At 38.6% G+C, this 27,830-nt stretch overlaps 1 protein-coding gene across 1 annotated transcript in view; it reads left to right on the forward strand.

Moving 5' to 3' along the window:
• Nucleotides 1-27,390, forward strand: part of SPAG6 (sperm associated antigen 6) — a 128,567-nt gene extending 101,177 nt beyond the window's left edge. The window contains exons 9-11 of the mRNA XM_063450782.1: nt 4,234-4,350; nt 26,019-26,164; nt 27,272-27,390. Of these exons, the coding sequence (XP_063306852.1) occupies nt 4,234-4,350; nt 26,019-26,164; nt 27,272-27,338 (330 nt within the window). The 3' untranslated portion in view covers nt 27,339-27,390. The remainder of the gene's footprint in view (nt 1-4,233; nt 4,351-26,018; nt 26,165-27,271) is intronic.
• Nucleotides 27,391-27,830: the final 440 nt, after the last annotated feature.

Below are 27,830 nucleotides of genomic sequence, written 5' to 3' on the forward strand. Positions count from 1 at the left end.
TTGAAGGAACATCTGGCAAAGATCGGGACCCATGTAACTATTCCGTATAATACAATAGTCACTTACAAGTTGAGTGACGCCGTGCCTCATGTAAATATGGAGCCTTGCTGCATGGGATAAAATAGCAAATAATGTAAAAATGTAAACGTCATTTTACTCTCCTTCTGGGTTTATTCTGATTTAATTTATCTGACTTCAGTAAGAATATTTATGGCTGCTTTTGACTTTGTAAAGGAAGGATACTTTCAAAAGCATATCTTAAAGTGGAACAGTCACTTCACTGGATATAAAACAGCTGAATAAAACATTGAAAAGCACCCATAACTTGTGTTACCCTTCTGTTCACATGATGCCCTGTTTTCTTATCGATTTATTTTAAAGATTAAGCAAATAACAAACCGTTTAGTCCAGGCACTGTCCAGGAAAACATTGTATCTCTATGCTGATTGTCGGGTACCCAGGCACATTGTATCTCTATGCTGTTTGTCAGGTATTCAGGTACGTTGTATCTCTATGCTGATTGCCAGGTACCCAGGTACATTGTATCTCTATGCTGATTGTCGGGTACCCAGGCACATTGTATCTCTATGCTGTTTGTCAGGTACCCAGGTACATTGTATCTCTATGCTGATTGTCGGGTACCCAGGCACATTGTATCTCTATGCTGATTGTCAGGTACCCAGGTACATTGTATCTCTATGCTGATTGTCAGGTACCCAGGCACATTGTATCTCTATGCTGATTGCCAGTTACCCAGGCACATTGTATCTCTATGCTGATTGTCAGGTATTCAGGTACATTGTATCTCTATGCTGATTGTCAGGTATTCAGGTACATTGTATCTCTATGCTGATTGTCAGTTACCCAGGTACATTGTATCTCTATGCTGATTGTCAGGTACCCAGGAACATTGTATCTCTATGCTGATTGCCAGTTACCCAGGCACATTGTATATCTATGCTGATTGTCAGGTACCCAGGTACATTGTATCTCTGTGCTGATTGTCAGGTACCCAGGCACATTGTATCTCTATGCTGATTGCCAGGTACCCAGGTACATTGTATCTCTATGCTGATTGTCAGGTACCCAGGCACATTGTATCTCTATGCTGATTGCCAGGTACCCAGGCACATTGTATCTCTATGCTGATTGTCAGGTACCCAGGCACATTGTATCTCTATGCTGATTGTCAGGTACCCAGGCACATTGTATCTCTATGCTGATTGTCAGGTACTTTGGTACATTGTATGTCTATTCTAATTGCCAGGTACCCAGGTACATTGTATCTATATGCTGATTGCCAGGTACCCAGGTACGTTGTATCTCTATGCTGATTGCCAGGTACCCAGGTACGTTGTATCTCAATGCTGATTGTCAGGTACCCAGGTACATTGTATCTCTATGCTGATTGTCAGGTACCCAGGTACATTGTATCTCTATGCTGATTGTCAGGTACCCAGGAACATTGTATCTCTATGCTGATTGTCAGGTATTCAGGTACATTGTATCTCTATGCTGATTGTCAGGTACCCAGGCACATTGTATCTCTATGCTAATTGTCAAGTACCCAGGTCAAAGGCAAGATACAGAAACCCACTTGCAGGATAAAGTGCTGTGGTTTCTACATTTTATATTATTTTTCACACCTCAGCAATACATATTTGTTAAAAATGGAAAATAACTAACATAACATTAAAATCCCTTTAAACTGAAATTGTCCAATAATAACATATTATATACTACGATACCCCTTTATTTCGTATTGACATGTATGTAAATCAAATGTTTTCTTTCTTAGTACCACTACTTACATGGCTACGGTCACATGGGGACACTATCTAATTGCAAAAAAAGAAATGACCGCTGAAAATGTTCTGCCCCATTTTAACTCTGACAGTTTCTCCTGTGTGATAGTTTTCCCTATCAACCAATCTGTGCCCCCTCGCCTTTCTAGTCTTGGCAAGCCTCTTGCAAGCTAAGTCTTCTATGGAATAAGCAGCTGGGATTTATTTGCGATGATTAAGAAAGCATTTGAAAGTGGATATCTAAAGTTTTAATACAAACATTTAAAAGATTTCTAACCATGAAACAGTTACATGTTTTCCTTTTTTGTCAGTTGAATCCTAGTCTGTCATTAACTTGGTGGGATCAGCATAATAGAAGCTGTGAACTTCTGATTGGTGGTCAGATAAATCATTAATATTTTCTATAAATGTTAAATGTTTTATCAGCATATAATACAAATGTTGTTTGTAAATGGGCTGATGTTTGTGAAGTTTACAACAATGGTATAATATGGTATATAAATAATCTCTATATATCTCTGAGCTTCACAAAGATATATACATAGTCTTTTTCTTTTTGCTGTTTATGTTTCTTACCCACATAGGGTTAATAATGAAATCTCGTATGTATCTGATGCTGATTGTGAGATTTTAATTTAATGCTTTCAACCTGCTCTTTTCATATATACACTTATTCACAATACTCGTTTCAGTTCACTATCATTTCTTTCTAAATCCGCATGGCCTGTGATTTATTTTCCACTAGGCCAAGAAGGCCTGGGTCTAGCACAGCAGTTTGGGGAGGGCGGCAGGATGCCTTTCCATTATTTTTGTTTCTATGCTTGCTGTAGTGTCAGCTTTGTCAAATAGGGGTTCAGTGAGGTCAGCCAAGACTGGTAGGGAGGGGGGTAGGGGGGCATATATTGGCTGAGCCTGGTGCAGCATACAGGCTAAATGTGTTATGCTCTCAACCCCAGACTATAATAGCATCCTTGCTTTTCTCTGACTGCTGCACTTATAAATGGAGCCCTGGATTATCTCAGGCCAAGTGACATAGAAGAAGCCGCATTATTGTTGTGTTAGACATTTCTACTTGAGCTATATATACCTATTGTTCATATTGAACATTCCAACTCCTACCTGATCCTTCCCTCCACACTGTATTTAATATCCACTTCACCACCTTATTTAATCCTCTTCATCTCCAATTTGCTCTTTTTTCCAGGCACCCTAAACCAGAGTAACTTTGTAGGTTGGGACCCCATATTGTCTCTGTTAACATTACCAACCACATTCATAGTTTAGTATAACGTCGTCGTCCCCCTGACACACACAAAACACCTATATGGTGCTAAAAGAAAAATCGTATAAACAATGAGGATCGTGTATTTGCAGTTAACCCCTTAAGGACCAAACTTCTGGAATAAAAGGGAATTATGACATGTCACACACGTCATGTGTCCTTAAGGGGTTAAACCTTTTTTATCTTCCTTTCCATACACTATTACAACATTGTCCTCACTGATTGATGCATGATTCAGTTATAATTTTCGACTTGTGTTTTGTTCAGATCATTCATTGTACACTGAATATCTGTTACTTTTATAGTATCACACAAGCTATCTTGGCCAACTTGATCCATATGACCTGATGTTTCAAAAAAATTAACTATTTCAAAACAGCCAAGTTTACACAGCCTTTGCACCAAGATCACTTTGGCAGATGGTGTGAAAAAAACTCACAACAGCCAAAATTATACAAGCAGGATATGGATGAGAGATATTTCTTAAATCTCAATCAAGTTAATTTGTCCGTTCAAAACTACACAGTGGGGATTTACTAAGATTGGTGAATTGTCACAGTAAGTGTCGATTGACCGTAAGCGTTTCTGCAATGTACAATAATGGCTACTATAAAAATATAGTAAAATCTTACTTGAATTCAAGCCTGCAGTTGCATAGTTTGTCCCTGTTTCATTTAGACCTGCCCACTGCCTGCTGACATTAGCAGAAGTGATAGGCTGATCCAATCACAATGCTTACCCATAGGATTGGCTGAGACTGACAAAGAGGCAGCTCGGGGGCAAAGCCAGCACAATTCAAACACAGCCCTGGCCAATCAGCATCTCCTCATAGAGATTAATTGAATCAATGAATCTCTATGAGGAAAGTTCAGTGTCTGCATGCAGAGGGAGGAGATACTGAATGTTTGGATGCATTTTAGGCAGCCATGACCCAGGAAGGGTATCTAACAGCCATCTAAGAAGTGGCCAGTGAAGTTATCACTAGGCTGTAATGTAAACACTGCATTTTCTCTGAAAAGACAGTGTTTAAAGCAAAAAGCCTGACGGTAATGATTCTACTCACCAGAACAAATTCAATAAGCTGTAGTTGATCTGGTGACTTTAGTGTCCTTTTAAGTTAGTTAATTTGTGTTTTTATCTTGACAGGCAAAAAAGGCTCTGAAGAATATCTTGCAGAAGTGCACCCATCTGCCAGCCCTAGAACCTCTACTGCATGATGCTCCACCCAATATTCTAAAGCATGTTGTCGGACAGTTCAGCAAGGTAAGAGATGTGTGTAACTTTGTCTCAACATGATTAGAAAGACTCCACGAGTTTTTCACAGTGTTTTGTTAATGTAGACACGCCTTGCATTGCATATGGTGAGTAATTTGCCAGATGAGAATTTTAGGAAAATGACTTGCAAGTGTTAACACAGTTTGAATATTAAAACATTAGCTAGTCCAGGGATAGCACAAGTTACAAATCCACGGTTATAATGTATGTTTGTTTCTTTAATGTGTCAGCTGGCTTTCATACTAGTCCTTGGTTATAACATTTTATAAAAAAAAAAAATAATATGTAAAGACATTTTCCTTTTATGTATTTGTTTTTATATTTCAACCTTGTAATTTGTTCACACAAAATAGATTATTTTTGACTACCACTGTGATATCAATCATCTAAAACCAAAAAAAGCATTATGTATAGATAGTTACACAGCAAGGCAGACTATTGGTCACAAAAATACAAGGGGTCAGGCTAGTGATCAGCACATCCTCCCAAATTGGTAGCAAATTAACAGGCATTGGGCATTTAGGGGCGACGTTTTTGCTGCCCAAGGCAAATGCCTTGTTTGCCTCACGGCAAATTCACCGCTGTGTGTGTGTGTGTGTCTGTATGTATATATATATATATATATATATATATATATATATATATATTATACAAAAGGAAGGCTTGCACTCACGGTCTGTATAATGAAATATCTTCTTTATTCCAAAATTTTAAAACATGATATAAGTCATCAACGTTTCAGCCATCTATTGTGGCTTTCATCAGGATCAGTTTAGCAGGGTGCTAAACTGATCCTGATGAAAGCCACAATAGATGGCTGAAACGTCGATGACTTATATAATGTTTTAAAATTTTGGAATAAAGAAGATATTTCATTATACAGACCGTGAGTGCAAGCCTTCCTTTTGTATATTCTATTATTATCTTTGGCTATGGCTTTGATGCACCCGGCATTAAATCAATAAATATACTTGAAAGTGTGTGTGCAGGGCACCAATGGATTTTATATATATATATATATATATATATATATATATATATAAATAAAATATATATGGTACCAACAAAATTGAAAAAAATGTACACTGTAACATCTAACACCTGCTGGAGACGTGACCACTTAGAAGGCACATTCCCCCATATATGGTGGGAATGTGATAAATGAAAAAGATTTTGGGAAATGATTAAATATCTCCTAAGGGATTTGGAGCTCCCTCAGATAAATTACAACTTAGAATCGTTTATCTTACATCTTACCTGGCCTAAAATGGATAAAATCGCTAAATATTTACTTGTACATATACTGACAGCAGCAAAAATCTATTTGGCAAGAAATTGGAAAAATCAAGAAATTCCCACATGGCCATATATTTAAAATCAAATAACGTATCAGTTGAGAATGGAAGAAGGAATTAGCCTGAATTGTAAACTTACAGCAACTAAAGGATTGAAAAGATGGTTAACATTTATAGATAAATAAGCCATAAATAAGTAAAATAAGGGAGAAAAGCTGAGTTCCCCAAACGATAAATGATGAGCGACGTCTCGCAAATAGAAAGGATAAATAGTCGTGTGGGATGTGTGAGGACAAATTCTATGAATGTATGTCTGTAAACAAATGGTGTTATAATGTTTATTTTTTTTGTGCACAAGTTAACAAATTGTTTCAGTTCGCCACAACAGCAGTTTCAAAATACATAGGAATTCAACATATATTCCATGGAGTATCAGTTAGTATTCAGGCACATTTTTATATTAAGGTAAGAGATAGTTATGTCACAATAGTGGGTAGAGAACCAGTAGGCTGGTTTAGGTGAACTGACATGTTGGTGTGCTTAGTTAAGACATGTGTAGTCGCATGTGTAGTAGTTTGGGACTTGCATAGGAATTATACAGGCAGTGAACCATATTTTACACATTTGCTATTCTATGTGTCGTCTTGTTCAGAAATGCTTCAGAATTGAGAAAGAGAGTTTCTCCCTAAAGCTTGTCATTAAAAAATTCTGTTAGTCCAATAAAACAGGTATTACAAGATACAAATGTATTTATATATATGTATATATATACATTCTGATGTATATCTTTTGCAGTATTGCACCCAGGCATTATATTTTTGTGTATTTTTTGATTGGGCTAAGTGCTGGAATTTGAAATTATTATATATATGATTGCAACCCAGCTCTTGAAGAAATAATGAAAATTATTAAAGATCTACAATTAATTAAATGTAACATATTTATAAATGATATTGAAATAGGCATTGAAAGCCAAGTTTTAGCATTTTCAGATGACATAAAATTATGTAAAGTATTACAATGTGAGCAGGATATTGCTTTGCTGCAGAGTGATTTAGATAGATTGGGCGACTGGGTACTCAAATGGCAGATAAAATTTAATGGTGAAAAAAATTCCAAAGTTATGGGGTGACAGGGCCTAAATTCCATGCTGAGCGGTCGCACGTCGCTTGGGCTCCGTGCAGAATCTTCTATTTGACCCTTGTAGGGAATATTGGCTTGCATTTTTCCAGCCTGTTGTTGCCACAGGTTCCTTAATGCTTGTGAGAGCAATGTTGCCCTCCCGTATGGTAGCAGGGATATACACAGTGGACACTCCAGCGGCCTACCGGGTGGTGGAGGCGTTGAGAGGGTGCTGATCTCTTTGTTACTGCCCTACCTGAAAGCGGAATCTCGGCAGTTGAGCCAGTGAGGGGTGTCCCGGCACCCACCTGCCTTGGGCCAATGAAGCTGTGGCTTCATTGGAAGTAACAGGACGCATTGTCCCACATAAGATGGCGGATGCTCATGCCAACTGAACTAGCGTATGCACTTCGGGGTAAAGAATGCACAAGCAACGTGGATTAGGGATAACACACAAGAAGGATTTGGGAATTGATATGGGCAATTAACTAGGCAACAATATACATATGCAGTAGGCACATATACATACATACATACAACGCATGTATGTATATCTGTGCGTAGGTTGCATATATATGCCTTCATGCATATTCTGGATTCTTGAATGTGAGTATATGGATTCGTGTACTTAATGGTATTTTTTGAACTCTCCTCTTTCTTGTGCCATGTCCTGCACTGTTTGTTTGTCTATCTCTCTCCCCCTAACTCTGTGATCCTTACACAAAATATTAAGGCCCCTCTGTAAGAATGGTGTCTATTTTCTATCAGACCTGTCTTTTATCTGCACTCCTGTATCTTTAACCCCAGTATCACAACTCAACTTTGAATTCCATTTTTAATTACATATATATATATATAGCACAATTTTCTCAAGCAGCATTAAGATTTGGCTAAGTATTTTTACTACAGTTAAATTGTGTTATAAACTAACGAGAAAAAAATATATACATATATATTTTTTTTAATACTTGGAGCTTCTGCGTTTGTATCGTTCTCTCAAGTTCTAAAAAAATTTTTTATTTTGTTTAATGCTCCTGTTTTACGTGAATAATAACTGCACCCGAGGCTATAGCTAGAGATCAATGAGGCACAGTGCAAACTATTCAATTCCTTCATTTACTTCACCTACAGTAAAACCTCAGGAGTTGTATATATACATCATGATTTCGAGGCAGAGTTCTCTGTGTGGTTTTCTGTTGAAGGGTTACTCTTTCAGCAGTCTGTGTATGGATGACCTGGTTCGGATCACTCCCATGGCTCCTGATAATTCCCATGGCATGGCTCTAGCAATGGTAAAACAAAAATCTAAGTGAATTTTGTTTGTTGTTGTAATTTTTGCAAAAATAAAAAATTCTCTATGCAAACGGGGAGGCTTATCAAGGTTTTCTATTCTAAAAAATACTAAACGTGGGGCATGGAAATCAGTGCCCTCATTTTTGCATAATTTCTTAGAACATAAAAAGAACTTTACATTTGTTATGTGATTGTCCATGGATACAGTGAGGATTTCATGTGTTGATACAGTCAAATGTTTTTAAGTAATTTTCTGTATTTAGCACAGACAACTGTCAAATAATACAGCTTTAGAAAAAATCTAGATTATTATATGACAAAAAAATTACGAATGGGCCTCAGTTTTATTTTTTAAATTCAAGGGATAAACTAAACATAAGAAAAAGAAAATACGAGTAGAACTATCCCCTCTAATTATTATTAGTGAGGTACTACCCTTTAAAACAGATCTGTCATTTTTCAATCTATCTTTATGAAATACTGATTAAGACTGCAGTCCAAAGATATCATGGACAAAGATATCATAAGACATGGTGAAGCCGGGTTGACAAAAAAAAAAAAAGAGTTCCTCTGTCTCCTTTTGTCCATTCCCAGCAGACGTCACAAATGGCTGTGGGATTCAGACATTGTCTATGGTGAATCCCACAGTCTTGCAGGATCCTCCATAGAGTACAGTCTTGTACTCTTGCACACGTGCAAGTGTATAGCACAAACATGGCTCTTGGCAGCTAAAGCACCAAGAGTTGAAGAGACCTGCTGCATGAAGAACCCACACCAAATCTGTCCGTTTCGAGGCTCTTTGTGAAATATGTAAAAATTGACATATCTGCTTTAAATTTAAGCAAACAATCCACCCTGAAAGGATACCCATATCTCCTGTAGCTTATCAAAGACCAGAGAAGGATGGTGTGAATAGTTGTGTTTAATTGGCACATCTAATGTACAACTTCCAGCTCAGGGCTGCTGTGTACATTATGTGCTGGTCCTGGCCCTGTGGTTATCTTATGGAGGTAATATAGGCTTATCCCTCTCTCTGTGGTTAATATCTTAAAGGTGTTAATTGTTTCTTATATAAATATTTGGTGTGACATTAAAGCCCATTTTCTCCTGAACAATATTATATATAATAAGTGTGGGTGCATTTAATATGAAAAAGGTGAATTACGGTTGAACAGACCTATAGCGCAAATTCAAGGTTTGTTTTGAACTTGTACAATTGCATCCGTCCTTAAGAGGTTAATTGTGCATAAATTGTGGATATATTTAAAAACTTCTTGCAAAAGCTGCAGAACTCTTGTCTGCAGCCTTTGCAAGCCCTCCCTTTCTATCCCTGCTTAGACTTTCTGTGGCTGTCCAATCACAGACTTCCAAAGGCAGGGCAATATCTGCCTCTTGCGTTTAGCTCTACTGAGCAAAACAACACAAGAATTACCAGGACTTATTTTCTGCTGGAAAGACAGGGGGGGGGTGTAAGCCATGTTAATTCATAAACGTGCCAATTTCTATTGTATTCTGCTCATTCTTTCTTTTTCACTCTTCACACATAATGCATTTCAGCAAGCTAAAGTGCTTTAAGTAAAGTGCTCTTTCTAAAAACATTTTCTGATTTAAATAATTGTTCTTTTGCTAATGACATTATTTCTGTAATACTCTTCCATAGAGATTTGCATGTTATTGATAATCATATTAATTTTATTTTCATTGTGTGTTCTGTATTTATATACTTAATATGATGACTTCTACAGTTAACACTAATGAAGTTATAATAAATGAAGAGGCGCCCTGCAGTTGGACATTTTGATATAGGCAGGTTGCTTCCCCTTAAGTGGCCCTTATCAAACACTTATCACCAGGGGTCCAAATTGCTGTCGCCCCAAATATCTATCATAGTTCATGCGTCTGCCAAATTCAGTGTCATGTAAGTATGAAATGCTTGCCAGATTTGCAGTCACTAAAACAAGCCCTCTGGGTAGAAAAATCTTGGCTAGCACTACATAAGCAATTAAAATACTTGCTCGAAGACACACAAATGTTTCCCAAACCATAAACTGTGGTGAATCGGTAACAGAGTAGTACATTTTAGGGCATAATAGCCCAGGTCTAAAAAAAATAAAAATCTAAATTTGCAATTATGTGGCCACAATAGAACATGAGGGTAGTACTCTTTAGTGTTGCTCTATCCGTGAACAGAAAAGTACACTCCAAAAGACAATAAAAGAGTGTAGGATGCTGGTTACACAACACATTTATATAAGGACACATGATGACGGTTCAGGTATTTAGCAGTGTTAATTTTGTCTGCAAATTTCAATTTAATTTTAGTCCTAGTCCTTTGACTAAAAAGCCATTTTAGTTTTAGTCATCTGCATTATTTTAGTTCTTGTCTAGTTTTATTTGACTAAATCTCCAGTAGATTCGAGTCGACTAAGTCTACTAAAAATTTGTTGACACAACTAAAATCTAATGGGTTTAGTTAAAGCCTCACCTGTCTCTTTTGCCCCTTCCCCAGCCCCTCTGTCTCTTTGTGCCCTCCCAGTCCCTCTAGGTGTGTCTCTCTCCCAAGCCCTGGTCTGTCTCTTTTGCCCCTTCCCCAGCCCCTCTGTCTCTTTGTGCCCTCCCAGCCCCTCTAGGTGTGTCTCTCTCCCAAGCCCTGGTCTGTCTCTTTTGCCCCTTCCCCAGCCCCTCTGTCTCTTTGTGCCCTCCCAGCCCCTCTAGGTGTGTCTCTCTCCCAAGCCCTGGTCTGTCTCTTTTGCCCCTTCCCCAGCCCCTCTGTCTCTTTGTGCCCTCCCAGCCTCTCTATGTGTCTCTCTCCCAAGCCCTGGTCTGTCTCTTTTGCCCCTTCCTCAGCCCCTCTGTCTCTTTGTGCCCTCCCAGCCCCTCTAGGTGTTTCTCTCTCCCAAGCCCTGGTCTGTCTCTTTTGCCCCTTCCCCAGCCCATCTGTCTCTTTGTGCCCTCCCAGCCCCTCTAGGTGTGCCTCTCTCCCAAGCCCTGGTATGTTTATTTTGCCCCTTCCCCAGCCCCTCTAGGTGTGTCTCTCTCCCAAGCCCTGGTCTGTCTCTTTGTGCCCTCCCAGTCCCTCTAGGTGTGTCAGTCTCCAAAGCCCTGGTCTGTCTCTTTTGCCCCTTCCCCAGCCCCTCTGTCTCTTTGTGCCCTCCCAGCCCCTCTAGGTGTGTCTCTCTCTCAAGCCCTGGTCTGTCTCTTTTGCCCCTTCCCCATCCCCTCTGTCTCTTTGTGCCCTCCCAGCCCCTCTAGGTGTGCCTCTCTCCCAAGCCCTGGTATGTTTCTTTTGCCCCTTCCCCAGCCCCTCTAGGTGTGTCTCTCTCCCAAGCCCTGGTCTGTCTCTTTGTGCCCTCCCAGTCCCTCTAGGTGTGTCAGTCTCCAAAGCCCTGGTCTGTCTCTTTTGCCCCTTCCCCAGCCCCTCTGTCTCTTTGTGCCCTCCCAGTCCCTCTAGGTGTGTCTCTCTCCCAAGCCCTGGTTTGTCTCTTTTGCCCCTTCCCCAGCCCCTCTGTCTCTTTGTGCCCTCCCAGTCCCTCTAGGTGTTTCTCTCCCAAGCCCTGGTCTGTCTCTTTTGCCCCTTCCCCAGCCCCTCTGTATCTTTGTGCCCTCCCAGTCCCTCTATGTGTTTCTCTCCCAAGCCCTGGTCTGTCTCTTTTGCCCCTTCCCCAGCCCCTCTGTGCAGTGTTAATTTTAGCGGCAAATTTCAATTTAGTTTTAGTCATAGTCTTTTGACAAAAATGCCATTTTAGTTATAGCCCTATTTTAGTCATCTGAATTGTTTTGGTTTTAGTCGACTAAATCTAAAAAATGTTAACCAGGCTAGCGGTATTCCCGAGCGTGACTCGGGGTTAATTTTCGCTGCCAGAAGCGGTAACCCCGAGTCACGCTCGGGGTAGATAACAGAGCTGGCAGCGGAGTCTCCTTACCTTCTCCTTGCGATCCAGCGATGTCCCCGCGCTGTGATTGCCGGTGAGAGCCCCGGCGGATGCCTCCATCTGACTTCCTGGTTCCGTCTCTGTGAGCCGCAGAGGCTCATGGGGGCGGAACTGGGCGGGTAATTCAAATGTTTCAAGCATAAAAGTGACACACAAACATAAAGTTAGGTGATACAGTGAAATCCGGTCAGATTACATTGTATCACCTCAGATTTGACACAGTATCACCTCAGATTTGAATTTTGATCATCCTACACTGCCCTGCCTGCCCTTTTTGCTGTAATTTCTGCCCATAAAATAAATTTTTTACCATGGCATCAAAGCGTCACTTTAGCATCTCCAAAGCGGGTTTGGATCAGATGAGTGACAGCGGCAGCGACACAGAGCCCCTTGCAGAATTGAGCGACTGCGATAGCGATTCGTGGCAAGAGTCGTCATCCGACTCTGACAGTGACCAGAGAAGTGGCGACAGCGACGATTCTGCACCCGAGCTCAGTGATGTGCGCACTTGGTGCCTTATTGATTGCGGTATGGATGAGGTACCGCCGCCAAGATTTCCATTTACTGGATCACCTGGGATGAAGGTAGACGTTGAGCACAATGATCCTTTGGCATACCTAAAATTATTTCTCACAGATGACGTCATTGAAAAGATTGTCACGGAGACAAATCGCTACAACGAGCAGCAATCAGCTACTCTGCATAGCAAGTTTTCCAGGAACAGAAAATGGGAACCGGTATATTATTTATTAGATTATAATTCATGATTTTATGTTTCGAACTTTATCACATCTGAGAGTACTTTTGGTCAGGTTTAAGAAAGTAATTACTGGCCTACAATACATAACACCAAATTTCCATGCAAAAAAATGGTACCGCTTTTGGTACAAAATTCCTGACATAATCATACCGCCAGGGAGGTTAAGACTGGTATTTATTCATAATCTGTGCACAGTGTCATTTAATTTGAATTCCCAATTGTGCCCTTTTCAGTGAACCTCATGTTCATCATTGTGTAGGTGAAATGTTCTGGGTTTGTTTGTGGTTGTTTTTTGCTGTCTGTAATTGTGGAAGTGTTTTGTATATATGGTGCAATCCCTACTGATTTGTTTCAAACAACTTGAAAACAGTTAAACTTTAACTGGAGGAGCTGCATAGCATCCCTGTACTCTAACCACTCCAATAAGCTGTAGTCTTTATTATCATTATTTAGGAATCACTACGATTGCACAGTGCTGTACATAAGGTTTGTGAGGCAATAACAGCACAAGTTTTAACAGCACAAGTTTAGAGAGTCCCTTTTAATGTTCTTCTAAAACGTGTAGAATTGTAGCTGTGTTTGCTCTGCAGTGCGTGTGAGTTTGAAAGCTTCAGCTGTGCAATTTTCAGGTAGGCTCTCAGCAGTGAAAACACTGTGAAGATTTAATGCTTCCCTTAGCACAAAAACTCAGTGCTAGGTTTCCCTGTTTTAATGAGGCACTGAAAGTTATGAACTCGGAATAATTGTTGGGCTGTGCACATGCACACTCCACACAAGTGGAATGCTGCCTTGGGGCATTGCAGGCCATGAAATCATTTCTTTAATAAAGAAAGATGGGTTATTAAAGGAGTCTTTTTTTTGTCTCATTAGGTAACAGCAGACTACAGCTGCAACCAGGGCAGCAAACATGACTTAACTCTTTCAATTACAGAAAAGTTGAAAAGGATTTTTTTTTTGTGCACTGTGTTCTATGCCCCCATAGGAATGGATGTGGTTAAATGTGTAAAGTGGCTTCCATCCAATATGGCTCATAGAGAGGCCTGTATTAGATCGAGACATGCAGCCAGGTTCAGGGTGGAATCCCAGAGCACAATTTTCATGTTTGTTTTTCTGTGCATGCCAACCTCCATCACTCCATGTGCTACTAGGGAAGAATATAACACATGTAATTACTGTCTAATTAATTACATTATTGTGTTCTTATTTACTACATTAAATAATATATACCGGTACTTCTTGTTGTGGGTGAGACAAACTGGTAGGAAAAACATAAAGGTGACTTTTATAAATGGATATCAAAAAGAAAATGATACAAAAAAAAGAATAATTACAATTCCCCTAAATATCCACTGATAAAAAAAGAGTAGCCTGTTCAGTGTATGACATCTTATTCCATATTCCGTTGTCACGGTAGATATGGACTTGTAACCATCTGACATATCTAGCATATGACGCCCAAAATAAACCACTGGGTATGGTCGTGTCAAGGAATCTTAGAAAGGGGTAGCTAAAGGTAACCCCCATGTCAGAGAACTATAAGGTTTTGTAGTTCTGAAACAGCTGGAGATCTTCCTAAAGACACGGTATGTCATGATTTCATTCGGTTATTCATTATACTGGCAACTTGTAGGATTTTACTAGGGAACTGCAACTTTTAGGTTAAAATAGTTGAGCTGAAAATCTTTGAGACGTATTGAAGTTAGACGTTTTTTTCTGTGTGCCTGTTTTGGTCTAATCGTTATTAGATTATATAAAAGTGTAACCATAAGCCTCTTATTTTTCTTTTGTATTGTATAACTGGATTAAAGTGGAATTTAACTTAAGGGGTCATTGACCTACAATTCTTCCATTCCAGTATTTTGAGTTCGATACAGAACAGGATGGCACAGAATTAAGTAATTTAAGAAATGCTACGATCATACTCCGACTGATCTTTATTTTTTTTTATTTATATTTTTAAATATCATGCTAAGGACGTGTTTTAAGGACAGTGGGAGTCCTTTATCTTGCACTAACCTCTTTTATTAGAAGGCAACAAGCATGTTGCAGCTGCACCATTTTTCTTACTGAAAAACACCTCTCTTTATTATTATGTATTATTAGAAAATCTACTGTTTGCTTATTGGGCAATACAAATACATGACTGCAACCTTTTGATTTATGTTGATATTTGAAAATGTATTTGGTGGAGGGAAAATATATATATATATATATATATATATATATATAGAAAGCCCCTGCACTCCAACTATAACAAAACAAAAGATACCTGGTGCTCTGGTGGCTGAACCATAAGAGAAGGAAAATACCGACACTCAAGGATTTTCATATGTTTAAATCTTCATTTATTGCAAAGGATAAATCGAAGTTTCAGCTCCTCTAGGGAGCTTTCATCAGGACTGATGAAAGAGGTGAATTACGGTTGAACAGACATAGAGTGCAAATTCAAGGTTTTGTTTTGAACTTGTACAATTGCATCCGTCCTTAAGAGGTTAATTGTGCATAAATTGTGGATATATTTACAAACAGATTGCAAAAGCTGCAGATCTCTTGTCTGCAGCCTTTGCAAGCCCTCCCTTTCTATCCCTGCTCAGACTTTCTGTGGCTGTCCAATCACAGACTTCCAAATATGTTTCATATTTAACCCCTTAAGGACCAAACATCTGGAATAAGAGGGAATCATGACATGTCACACATGTCATGTGTCCTTAAGGGGTTAAACATATGAAAATCCTTGAGTGCCGGACCCGGTATTTTCCTTCTCATATATGTATATATATATATATATATATATATATATATATATATATATATATATATAGATTCCATAAATGTGTGTGTGTGTGTGTGTGTGTGTTATATTTAATTTGGGAGTCCTGTGAAAAAACCTAAAGCAATTATTTTTTATTATCATTTTGTTTTCTGAAATAATATAATAGAGATTTTAAGTAAATATTGTCATATTTCCTGGTTTATTCCCAATACTAAAACTAGTAATAAAGTCCAACAAAAATAAACTACTAACTGAACCGTTTCGATAAGGACTTGTTTGTCCCTCCAAAAATCTTTATGGCTTTATTAGGATTAAACAGAGTCCTCTAAAAATTGAAGATGCAGGCGGAGTGAAGGCCGGTATTAGTAAAGTCAATATTGTAAATAAAACAAAGTATGCCAAAGGATGGAGGTTTTTCCTTTGGTCAGAACGGAGTTAAAACAGATTGGACTGAGAAAAAGTGTGAATTTGTTCCAGGAGTGCAATAAAAGTCAAACAGATTTAGTGATAGCAGAAGTTGTAAAACACAGGCAGCAGATAGGGCGATAAGTTGGACCAGGGTTGTAAAGATCTAATTGAGGTATTAGGCAAATAATTGGGAGTGTGTGAACTCACAACCTTTTTAGGTTGTCCATACAATGCATTGCTTGCAGATGCAAATACATAAAAAATGGCTCTGTAGAAAGTTATTTAGAGTCTCACGCCAAAAATACTCTGGAAAGTCTCATTGCTGCATTCTTTGCTTCATTTGGTAGAAGTCCATATCTTGCTTCTTTTCAAATATGTAGATACAGAGTATTCTGGGCCTTCTGCTACCAACTTCATTGGATTCAATCAAAATCGAAAACACTTATTGGCTAATTAAATCTTGTGTGTTTTAATGTTTTTAATAATTATTATTTGGCATCACATCTTTTATTTCTTACAAAACACAAACGGTAAACTGAGTGCAAATCAACTTATGTGCTGAATGTTATGAAGCCAATCACCCCAGATTAAAAAACGGTCAGTAGGTGGAGGAATTATGGGAAGGATCATAGAGTTGTAAAAGGGGAATTTTTGAACTTATATTGTTCAAGGCAGAAAACATTACAAAGTTCATTTGGCAGAGATAAGTATTAATGGCTTCCTTCATCAGTGTTTACTAGGAGAAACTGTGGCTTGCAGTGGGCAGATTTTAACTGCCATCTTTTTAATCGCCCGCAATAATTAAAAAAAATAAAAATAGAAGCAGATGTTGCAAACTGGGTAGGCAATACTCAGGCTGTCTGACAGTAATATGGATCCATGTGCTTTCTGATATACTGCTGCACATGTTCCAATGTACACTGTTCTAAATATCTTGCAGGTTTTCATACACAAATGCTGTCCCCTCCCCCTCAGTTCTTCCCTCTCCAGAATCATGTTGTGGTGCAGTGGTATATGCTGAGTGTGAGAGAGGCTGTATGTAGCATGTCTATCTGCACAGGCAGGGAAGATCTTATCGTGTCACTGATATTCATACAGAGCAGAGGGTTCATGAGATGTAGAGAGAGAAGAATTAATTCTTTATTGGTCTGTCTGCATCTCTGTGGAACATAGCTACCCATGTACAGGTAGGAAGGGGTATCTGCTGAAAAAAATCTCTAATTTCTTGTGTGTGTTTGTGTTTTTCCATGTACCTTTTTTAATCCGCTTTTTGTATTTTGTATATGTGCCTTTAGGTGTATGCCTGCATTTTGCATACAAGTGATTGTGTCTATCGTAATGTTTATATATGTTAACACAACCAACATATATACACAAAACTACAAAAATATACTTACAGATAAGTCTGGCTGCACAAACACTCACACACTATCTTGCATACATAGTTACATACAAATAACTTTTACATACATTTCATAGATACAAAACCTCCCAAGTAAATTTACAGTCACATACTACATACACATACTGACATGCACGCCCAGAACCTTACATGTATATATTTAAATACAGATTCAAAACTCTAAACATAATTATATTTTCATACAAACATGTAGCTTCCCTCAACACACACACATTCACATATGCCGCAATGCACATGTATTTACACACAGACACAATGGCAGTCCACATGCAAACATCTCTGCATACACATACACAGACCTAATCTACTCACACAACAACAGTGCTGCATTCACATACAAAGTAAACGTCAAAACAAATATACAGTAACTGTGCACGTACACACAGACACACCATACTGCGGATAAAGAGTGACCCAAATACAAAGTGATGATGAAGTGTTTTGCGGTTGTAAGTAGTATTTAAGTCTGGATGGTAGGTTAGGAATGTTCATGTCTGTCTGTGACTGCATGTAGGCACAGTATCCACATACAGTAGATACAGTTGCTTGTCAAGAACTAGCGATCGGTATTTCACAGAATAGCAGACTCATACTGTAGCCTGCAGTTATTCTCTAATCTGTGCCCAGAGCCCTCTTTACTCCCTCCTCCTCCCAGAAATCTGTTGAGGAGCCCAAACACATTGTTCACTCCAGTATTGTGCAAGAGGTGGAAGGAGTAACATTATATACAGTGCCACTAAACAAAGGTTTTTATCTGAATAGATTTTGTTTTGCACCTAAAGCAGTGATGTGTTTGCATTCTGTTCGTGAAGGAGTTAAATCGATTAATTGCATCTCAGAAGGAATGTGAATGTCTGTTCGTTTTTCCTGCTTCATTGTTTATTATTCCTCTTTTATAACGTACTAACATATTCCTTAACATGAGACTTGATACCATACAGCTTTTTTTTAGAAATATAAGATGTAAATTTAAAAATCCACACATACTGAAAATTTGAGTTTTATGCTTGCAAGAGAATGGAATCTAAAGATTTTGAAATCTCATTTTGATTTGAGCAAAATGAAATTTAACCCCTGTGAGATACTTGTGACATAGCTGTGTCATCAAATGTTCTACTGTGACTCATGAATGTAAAATCTCATTATACATACAGACTATGCTGCTTCTCTATAAATAAGCTGGTAATGATATTGTCTTTGTACGGTGATTAAGCCGTTGAGTGGCAAAAGATATTGCCGTGTCTCTTTAAATTAGGTTAATTATCCCTTTTGTTTTGATAGGTCACAGTTGTTCTGTTATGGGTAGCACGCTCATTATCTTTTGTGTGCCTCTGCCATTATAACATGTAACTCTGTTCCTCACTGTACAGAGGCTCTGAATATGTTGACGCTTCATAAATTTAAGAGAATGCAACCAATGTTAAATGGCAGGAGATAACTGCCAGTAGTTTGTTACAAACAGGAATACTGCAGTAGCATCCGACTGTTCTTCTCCAATTTTTAGCCAGAAATAATGAATGACCGTCTTGTTGAGGCGTTCACATGTAATCTATTTTTCCCCTTAGTTAAGAGAAATCTAAAACAGTTGTTAAAATGAATACAGATTTACTTGGGAGGGTCTTTTTGTTTTCTTCTTGTTAGGCTTTGTCTATTCCATACTATTCACCTAATTAAATTGCATAGACGTTAGGAACCTTTATTTATCAATTTTCAATTATCAGTAAACACGTATCTAAAATAGTAACAATTTCTCACTTACCATAGCTCCCCTGGGGGAGGAAGGGGGAGAAGCACCCCACAATAAAGTCACTATAATCGGCTCTTGTGGTATTGGTGCTTGGAATGTACCTTTTAAAGACTTAATGTTTTATGCCATTATCTCCAACTTCCCATCCCTACTCCCCCTAAAAACAGTGAATGGTTTAAAAACTAGGAATGTGTTTATCTTAGTACAACTGATTTCATTAAATTCAAAGAAAGTAAGTGACTCAAAATCTTCATAGCTAATTAATTTTCATTCCTGAACCCGCTTCCCTTTTCTTTCACCTTTAACTTTATGGAAGAAAAAAAATTGGAACTCTGTGACAACTAGTTTGTTAGGACTGCTTCTCTCGGAGCCATACAGGTATGGTGGCTCCTCAGATATGAATGAATTATAGGAAGGTTATTAGCTTTGCCATACTTTTAGGTTATATATCACATCTTCATGGTGTGCGCCAGTACACGAAAAGGGCTAACTGGCATTATGTAATATATGTGTTCTAGCATTAAGAAGTTACTAAATTATGGTGATATAGTTACTCTTCGGTCTTCTCCTCGATTTATTCTTGGATTTTCTTCCAGCAGCATATCCATTCTTTATACTGCTCGGCAGTTTGGTAGGCAAGCTCAGGAATCTCTAATTCAGGGATCTCTAATTAGATTGGTGCCAGTTGCATCATTATGTGTGAATCATAGATGAGTTTGAATAGTCCCACCTGCTTCTCTTTTTTTTCTCTCTCTTAATATTCTATATTTTGAGTACCCAGTATACAATATTTAACCTGCTGACATCATTTTTTTTTTTTTTTTTGCCATGATTTATTACTTCATTTAGTGCCTTGGAGGCCTTCCAGTGTAAGAAGTCAAACTGTTTGCATCCATCTATTCTTCAGGCCTGAATGGTATTTAGTTATGTTTATGGGAGTTGACCTTTTATGTTCTATGAACTTTCCTGGAGCACACATATATTTTTGGTATAACTATTTAGTTTACTTAAGGTGACTATTGCTAATAAAGGAATCCTAATACGTTACATATTGCAGCACAGCAATGAGTTTCATTTATCTAGGATATAAATGCGGCCTAAACTGGCCTCATTGGCTCTTAATTATCTCTGGCTGAGGGCCAAGTGGGAAGATCAGATCATGTCTCCAACTAGCCCATTATCATTTACTGGTGCTGACTGAATAGCGGTATGGCCAGGCAGCATAGTGATCCAAATTTGACAGGCAGGTATAACTCTGCCCGGTCTCCTTACTCCTGTTTCTATTACAAAACACCCACTCCTCTCCTTACACACAGCAATACTGCCAAGAGGAAGAATAGGAGTAAAGAAAGTGACCTGGCAGAGGAGGATTACTGCCTTCCAGGTCTAAATCACCATGCCAGGGCTGTAACCTTAATTCTCTTACCCTTAACTTGAATTGGAACACCAATTACCATAACCACTACAGCAAGCCTTGGCACCCTTCTAGTGTAAGAAGTAGAAACATTTACAAACATGTTATTATTATAACTTATCTGGCACCATAACCACTACAGCACACTTTAGAGGTTATGATGCTTGGAGTGCTCCTTTAGCTTGAAACATCTTTCCCTATATCTTCTAACCCTAAGCACTCAGTCCTAATTCACCTTAAAACTACCGGTCCATGTGGCCATTTCCTGGTGTAAACGCTTCATATAAAGTGGTCTGATGTGGCTGTGTTCATACATCTAGTAAAACAGAGCGTTTCTTTTTGTTTTTTAAATAATTTTTAATTACAACTTTTCCATCTTATGGGTGTGAAGTTTCAACTGTCAGAAGCATGTTTACTCATTATACCTATTTCCCTTGTTAGCGTTTTTAATTAAATTATTTTAATAAATTAGTACATTTCCTGTAGCATTGTCAAATACTAATAAATTAGTTTACTGTATGTGTCTGTGTATATAGATCTGTTTCGCTTTAAAGGGTCACTATAGTCACCAGAACAACTACAGCTTATTGAATTTATTCTGGTGAGTAGAATCATTACCTTCAGGCTTTTTGCTGTAAACACTGTCTGTTCAGAGAAAATGCTGTGTTTACATTACAGCCTAGTGATAACTTCACTGGCCACTCCTCAGATGGCTGTTAGAGATCCTTCCTGGGTCATGGCGGCCTAAAATGCATCCACACATTCAGTGTCTCCTCCCTCTGCATGCAGACACTGAACTTTCCTCATCGAGATTCACTGATTCAATTCATCTCTATGAGGAGATGCTGATTGGCCAGGGCTGTGTTTGAATCATGCTGGCTCTGCCCCTGATCTGCCTCTTTGTCAATCTCAGCCAATCCCATGGGGAAGCATTGTGATTGGATCAGGCTACCACTTCTGCTGATGTCATCAGACTGCTTGTTTTCTTTTAGGCACACAGCATGCAGAGTTACAGCTTGTGGCTTGAATACAGTAAGATTTTGCAATATATATGGAGGCATGAGGGGCCCAGGTGGCGCTAGATGGTGGTTTTAACACTATGGGGTCAGGAATACATGTTTGTGTTCCTGACCCTGTAGTGCTCCTTTAAAAACTTGCTTTTTGGATACTCATTTGTTTTTGTATTTTAATACTTAGTATGTTACACCAATTGGAAAATACATAAGTTTAAAGTCTGTTACTCAAATAAGTTTATTCTTTGGAAAGAACTTCCTTTTGGATCGCTGACTTTTAAAGCAATAGGACCATGAACAAACTGACAGCAAATTGCATGAGATTAAAGAACCCTTTTTATAAAGTCTTCCCTCTTCAGAAGCTAAAAAAATATATATATATAGTATGTGGCATAGTATTTTCTCTCCACCGGATAGGCAGTTAATGACCGTTATATTGTGATCATCACAAACAAAACATGTTTACTATATGTGCCTTGGTCGACCATTCATTCCTTTGAATGCTAGAGAGGAACAGCATTCTAAGGGTTAATGGCATTCTAAGGGTTAATCCTGGATCCCAGCAGTAAGAGGGGCCTGTTCTAGGAGAATCTTGACAGCGCCCTTAACCTTACACGTACCTTAATCCCATCAATGCAGAATATATCTGCAACACATAAGAAAGCAATTCACTTCACGCTGCTTTAACGCTGAAGAGCAGAAAGTATTGCTGGCGAAAGTGATTCATTAAATACAGATTTGTTTTATACTTGCAACATTCAGTTTTATTAGTGAGCCTATAGTATCATTATTCATTTAATGACCTCTTGTTCCTTGCAGAGAGGAACAAAAAAAAAAAACATTATGTCGCATTCTCTTCTCATACATTGGGGTAGGAACATAAAAAATATGTATTCTCGTTATTTCCTTCAAAATATTTCTACTACATATTTAGTTAGCAACAGTCTACAACATATTGTAAAATGCTATGTAATATCTGATGATTTCTATTACAAAAACAAACACACAAAAAATATGAAAAAATTAACCGGTTTCTGGAAAAAACTGTATTTGCTACAACTACGAACTAATGACATCATTGTAAAATATAGGCATTGTATGTATGTAAGAATGGTTTTCCATCTAATTTCACTTTGTGAACCTGTTGTGAATACGGTGTCCAGTTGGGGAGGTAATAGCATTTATGGACAAATAATATGAATAGGATTCCAGTCAGGGTAAGTAGGATATTTGGCAATTTACAATTCCCCGTTTAACCAACAGGGAATAAACCCTTCTGTGTAACATCATCCTATCTATTCATAAACAGGACTATACATAGGACACAAGGTCACCCATTTAGAGTGGAAGAAAAGAGATTTAGTCTAAGCAAAGGAAAAGGGCCTTTACAGTAAGAACAATAAGAGGTGGTTTTATCCAAGTCAGTACAGACGTTTTAAACAGCAACTGGATAAATACTTACAAAAACATAATATTTATGTATAGAAATTTTTATTGGTTTTATCGATACAGAGGAAATATAAAACAAGCCTGTGTCCGTTGTAAAACGTTAATATGTGGAATAATAATAGTGTTATCACTGCCCTTCTTGGGTGAAGAAGGATTTTTTTTTTTTTTTTTTTTTGGATCAACAGCAAAATCTCATGTGAAAAAGGCTGAACTAGATGGACAAAAGTATTTTTTCAGCTTATAAAACTATGCAATCCTGACAATAAATTGGAAAAATACAGAACTTCCAGCAATGAACCACATGTATGCAGGCGTTAAGTCCTATGATAGTTTTAAGTGTCTGTGTGGGTAAATAGTTCAAGTAGTATATAATATGTTAAATATTTACATTTCGGTGGGCGGAGCCTGACCTTCGAGCGAGCCAGATGCAGTATGCTGGAGCTCCTGACTTTTTAGCTAAAATAAGCGCTATAATCCGGCAGAAACGGCAGCCAAGCAAGCCTATGAACGTACCTAAGGTCAGGGGAACCCAGGGAAGCTAACTGATACATCACCCGTGTGATTTCTCCTACCAAGACCCTGGGATCCTTGCTGCGGCCTACCTGGAGCGGAGCGGAGGGGAAGCGGCCAATCCCCTTGTGCTTCAGGACAGGGTCCGGATCTGTGGCACTCCTACCCCCCCCCCCCCCCTCTAGACCGGTTGGGGTCAACCCGGTCCCCTCAGAGACTTTGCTCGCACTCGCCCTACTGTCAAGCGGCACTGCCTTAATCCTGCCGCTCCACAATGGCGGATGCCGGTCCCTGGCGACCACGTGTCGAAAGCCCGGCGCAGAGATCGCTTGACCCCGCTGCGGACTCCCTGAGGAGGCTAGAGAAAATCTTCCAGCACTTCTGGCTGAAGCTGCAGCGACAACTTTCAGCAACCACAATCAAATCACAGCCAGGAGGCAGGGAAGTCCAACTACGGATGGTGAAGGGGCCTACTAAAAAAGGTGCACAAAATGGGAAACCTGCCCATCCCACAGCACACCCAGCCACAAGGACATCGCAGGCCCCAGACCCCAGTACACACCACCTACCCAAGACAACAGCTTCCAAGCCCTCAAACCAACATCTTCCAGCGGGCAAAAGACAAAATGCAAAGCCCCAGCCAAAACCCACACGACTGACACACAGAGCCCATCGTTTTACCCCACAAGTGTTTCACTGCAAAACGGGGAGAGCAAGGCTACATTCACTATGCAAGTTATACCCGTGTCCTGACCGGACCCGAGCGAAGAACCAGGGACCTGCCGGACAGGGCATAAAAAAAAGCGGATTGCGGCTATCAAGGACCCCGCGGCACACAGTCTCACAAGCTCGGCTCCCCACAAGATCGGAGCGCAGAGAGCTGGCCCGCGCGGATACTGCAGGGCATAAGTTACAACCATGGATGCTCTCAGGTGCTACCAAGCCTGCAAAGTCTACCAGGCAAGGACTTTGCTATACCTCAGCAGGGCATAGGTTGAATGGAGACTGGGACTTTATCTCTGGCATGGTGCCTGTCCACCACATATAGTTATAGAACCTACTGTGTAATTATTTTGTTTATTTTCATTAATTTCAGACCAACATACACAGCATCCATATTGTACGGCCTAACATTGTGATGCCTAACATTAACATCTAAGATTGCAGGAACCCACACAACTCCAGTGGTTGCACACTATTTCCATGTTTAACAGCATGCACTCTAATTCTCCTTCTTACTCACTCTTTTTTTTTTTTTTTCTTCAAACTCCACTAAGATATACCTTAGAAATTAATCTGGTGGAACTAGCAACTTGCAAGCAGTCAGTCTGTTAACCTATCCCAGTAACTCATCTGCCTCACCTTATAAATGATGTGCTGATCTAACCGTTGCTGAAACTATTTTATAATTTGTGCTAAGCTTGATATGCAAAAGTTTACCTTTCCTAAAAATATAATGCAACATGCTTTAAGTTTTAAGCGTATTCACTATCCTAATAAGCATACTGTAGTCTAGCTAACGTAATATGAACCAAGCAAATGTATCTTATTGATATTGTGAAGCTCAAGCCATAACCTTGTCTAACCAGCTAAGTTAAAATACATAAAAAAAGTGCCATGATTCTCAAAAAAAAAATATATATATATATTTACATTTCTTAAAGAGAAATTCTTAAGTAAATTGAAAAAAGGCATCTGTCCAGTGTACAAGCCAAACCATTCCATTATCTGTATGCATACTGTGAAGGAAAGGGTTAAATATGCCTGGAGATTTTTTTCGCAATGGTTTCTATTTATTTATGTCCCACAGTCTCCCCTGCCTTATCGCTTGTATTACCTAGACTAGCAATGCATGCTCAGACAGATGTTTTAATCACATTGCTTTGTTTGTTTTTCATACTGTGTTTTTTCTCTATTCTTAACCAGACTTTCTGCTTCGGCCTCTGATCTATTTTATTTCTCTCCTTCTTTTTTAACTTCTTTCTTTCTTTCAGCTGTCATTTAGGTCTTAAATATTTCCTTTCATTTAACCTTTCATCTGTATGGTCTTCGCTCTGCCTGTGTCTTTCTTAGGATGAGGTTCTCAGAACATGACACAATACAATAGGTGAGGCCTTCATATTGTGCTGACATCACAGTGTCATTTATTACTACACGCTGCTTCCTCTTTCTCTTTCATTAACGCACACTGCCAGAATATGGTGCTAGCTAGCCTCGGGGGCTCCTATCTTTTCATCTGTTGTCAGTATATCCTTGATCATTAAAAAGAAAAAAAAAACTTTTAATTTAATTGTAACTGTCCTGAGATTCTCAGGCAGTCATCCAATAGTCTGCACAATAATAATAGTTTAACCCCTTAAGGACCAAACTTCTGGAATAAAAGGGAATCATGACATGTCACACATGTCATGTGTCCTTAAGGGGTTAAAAAATTATCCCGTTTTGCAGCAGGGCCTGCTTAGCAGATTGCTGCTTCTGCTGTGCGCTTGAATAATATTGAATTTATTTTATTTAAAGGTTCTTCCACATGACAGCAAAGCAAGGCGTCTATTTGTAACAAGTGGTGGGCTGAAAAAGATTCAAGAGATATCTGCAGATCCCGGCTCACCTCTGCAGGAGTACATCAATACGATCAATAACTGTTACCCCGAAGAGATTGTCAGGTATGGAGGATTTTCTGTACAGTGCCTTTATCAAATTTTCATCCTTTTACTGACATTTTACAGAGCTTTCCTGTTCGGATAGGTGAATCACATTATGATTAGTCCAAAAATATATCATATTTTATAAGTGGGAAAGGGTCTATTTTATAAGGAGAATTACATTTTAGCATTCTACTGCCTCATTACCTGTCATTTGGCAAGATAAAGGTAGATCTATTCTCCCTGTTTCCCACTTTTTAATTTGCACAAATATAATTTACATTTCTGTGAACACTTAAATCCCTTTCACCTTACTGTCATGGACCATCATTGTGTCCTAATATGTACTATGCCAATATAAACCCCTATCATATTTTATGCTTAATACCTCCTAATAATAGACCCATCACCAACAAATACCATATGCTTTCCCATATCTACCTGTTCTAAACATTCCCATTAACATGTTTTGCATCACAGGAAATCAGAGCGACACATCTGCAACACCCATCATTACAAAAAGCAAAGCTCCAGTAAAATATTTCTATTAGGTTTTATTTAGTGTGACGGTGTATGTATATGTGTATGTATATACACCCACACAGTAAGGGAAAAAAGTATTTTATCCCCTGCTGGTTTTGAACGTTTGCCCACTGACAAAGAAATGATCAGACTATAATTTCTTTTTCAAAACAATATTTTAAGTGAGTTTAGACACACTTGCTAGAAAGTAACCACAACAATAACACTACAGGTGTGGTTGCTGTGCCAGAGAGTAGGAGAACTACTTGTAGAAAGGTTCTCCTACTCTTCCTGTCTGTCAATTACTCATCATAGAGGTCAATGTTGACTATGCCAAAGAGGTGCTTGCCAGGTGAGGATGAAACATGTTTATAAATGGGTTTTTCTCCAAATCTATTGATTTGCCTGTACAATGTGTACATTGTTTTTTTGTTTTCTTTAATTTCACATAAACAGTCTTGTACCATGACATGTACACTTTAAAAGCCTTTGAAAGTTAGTAATTTATCTTTCTGTGAGTGAGAAAACATGACCGATGTACGTATATTTTAAATATATTTAAAAACTTACCGGTAATCTGTTTCTTGTATTTTTATTTTTTTTAAGATATTATTCTCCTGGATACTCACAGACCCTTCTGGAGAGAGTGGAACATTACCAGCCAGTTATTTAATCCAAGTCACAACCTTTTTAATTAAACATTCTAAATAACTGCACACTCAGAATTGTGTAATGTGTGTTTTTTTAATCATTTAGTGCTTAATACTCTTACTGTCTCTGTAGCACATCAAATTCTTATCATGAGAATTTTTATAAATTATAGTTATATCTTTTTTTTGTATACTGGAGGTTACCCAAAACAGATCTGATTTTGCAATTAAACTCATTTGCACATGGGCCTTTAACACCCTCTGTTCCTGAGTATCCAACTCCTCATGTTGCAAATATTTGTCTGTTAGTCCACCTATTGTACAGCACTGCAAATTTGTTGGTGCTTTATAAATAATAACAATTGTATTTGGAATGCAATAAGAGTTTCTACCTGCTGCTTTAACAGAGAAATGGGTATTTTTAATAATAATGTTATCTTTTATTTATTAAACAACAAAAACGGTTCCACAAATCTAATGTTGAACAAATATGCATAAAAAAGATATCATTGACT

This window comes from Pelobates fuscus, chromosome 4 (genome assembly GCF_036172605.1).
Source record: "Pelobates fuscus isolate aPelFus1 chromosome 4, aPelFus1.pri, whole genome shotgun sequence".
Lineage (NCBI taxonomy): Eukaryota > Metazoa > Chordata > Amphibia > Anura > Pelobatidae > Pelobates > Pelobates fuscus.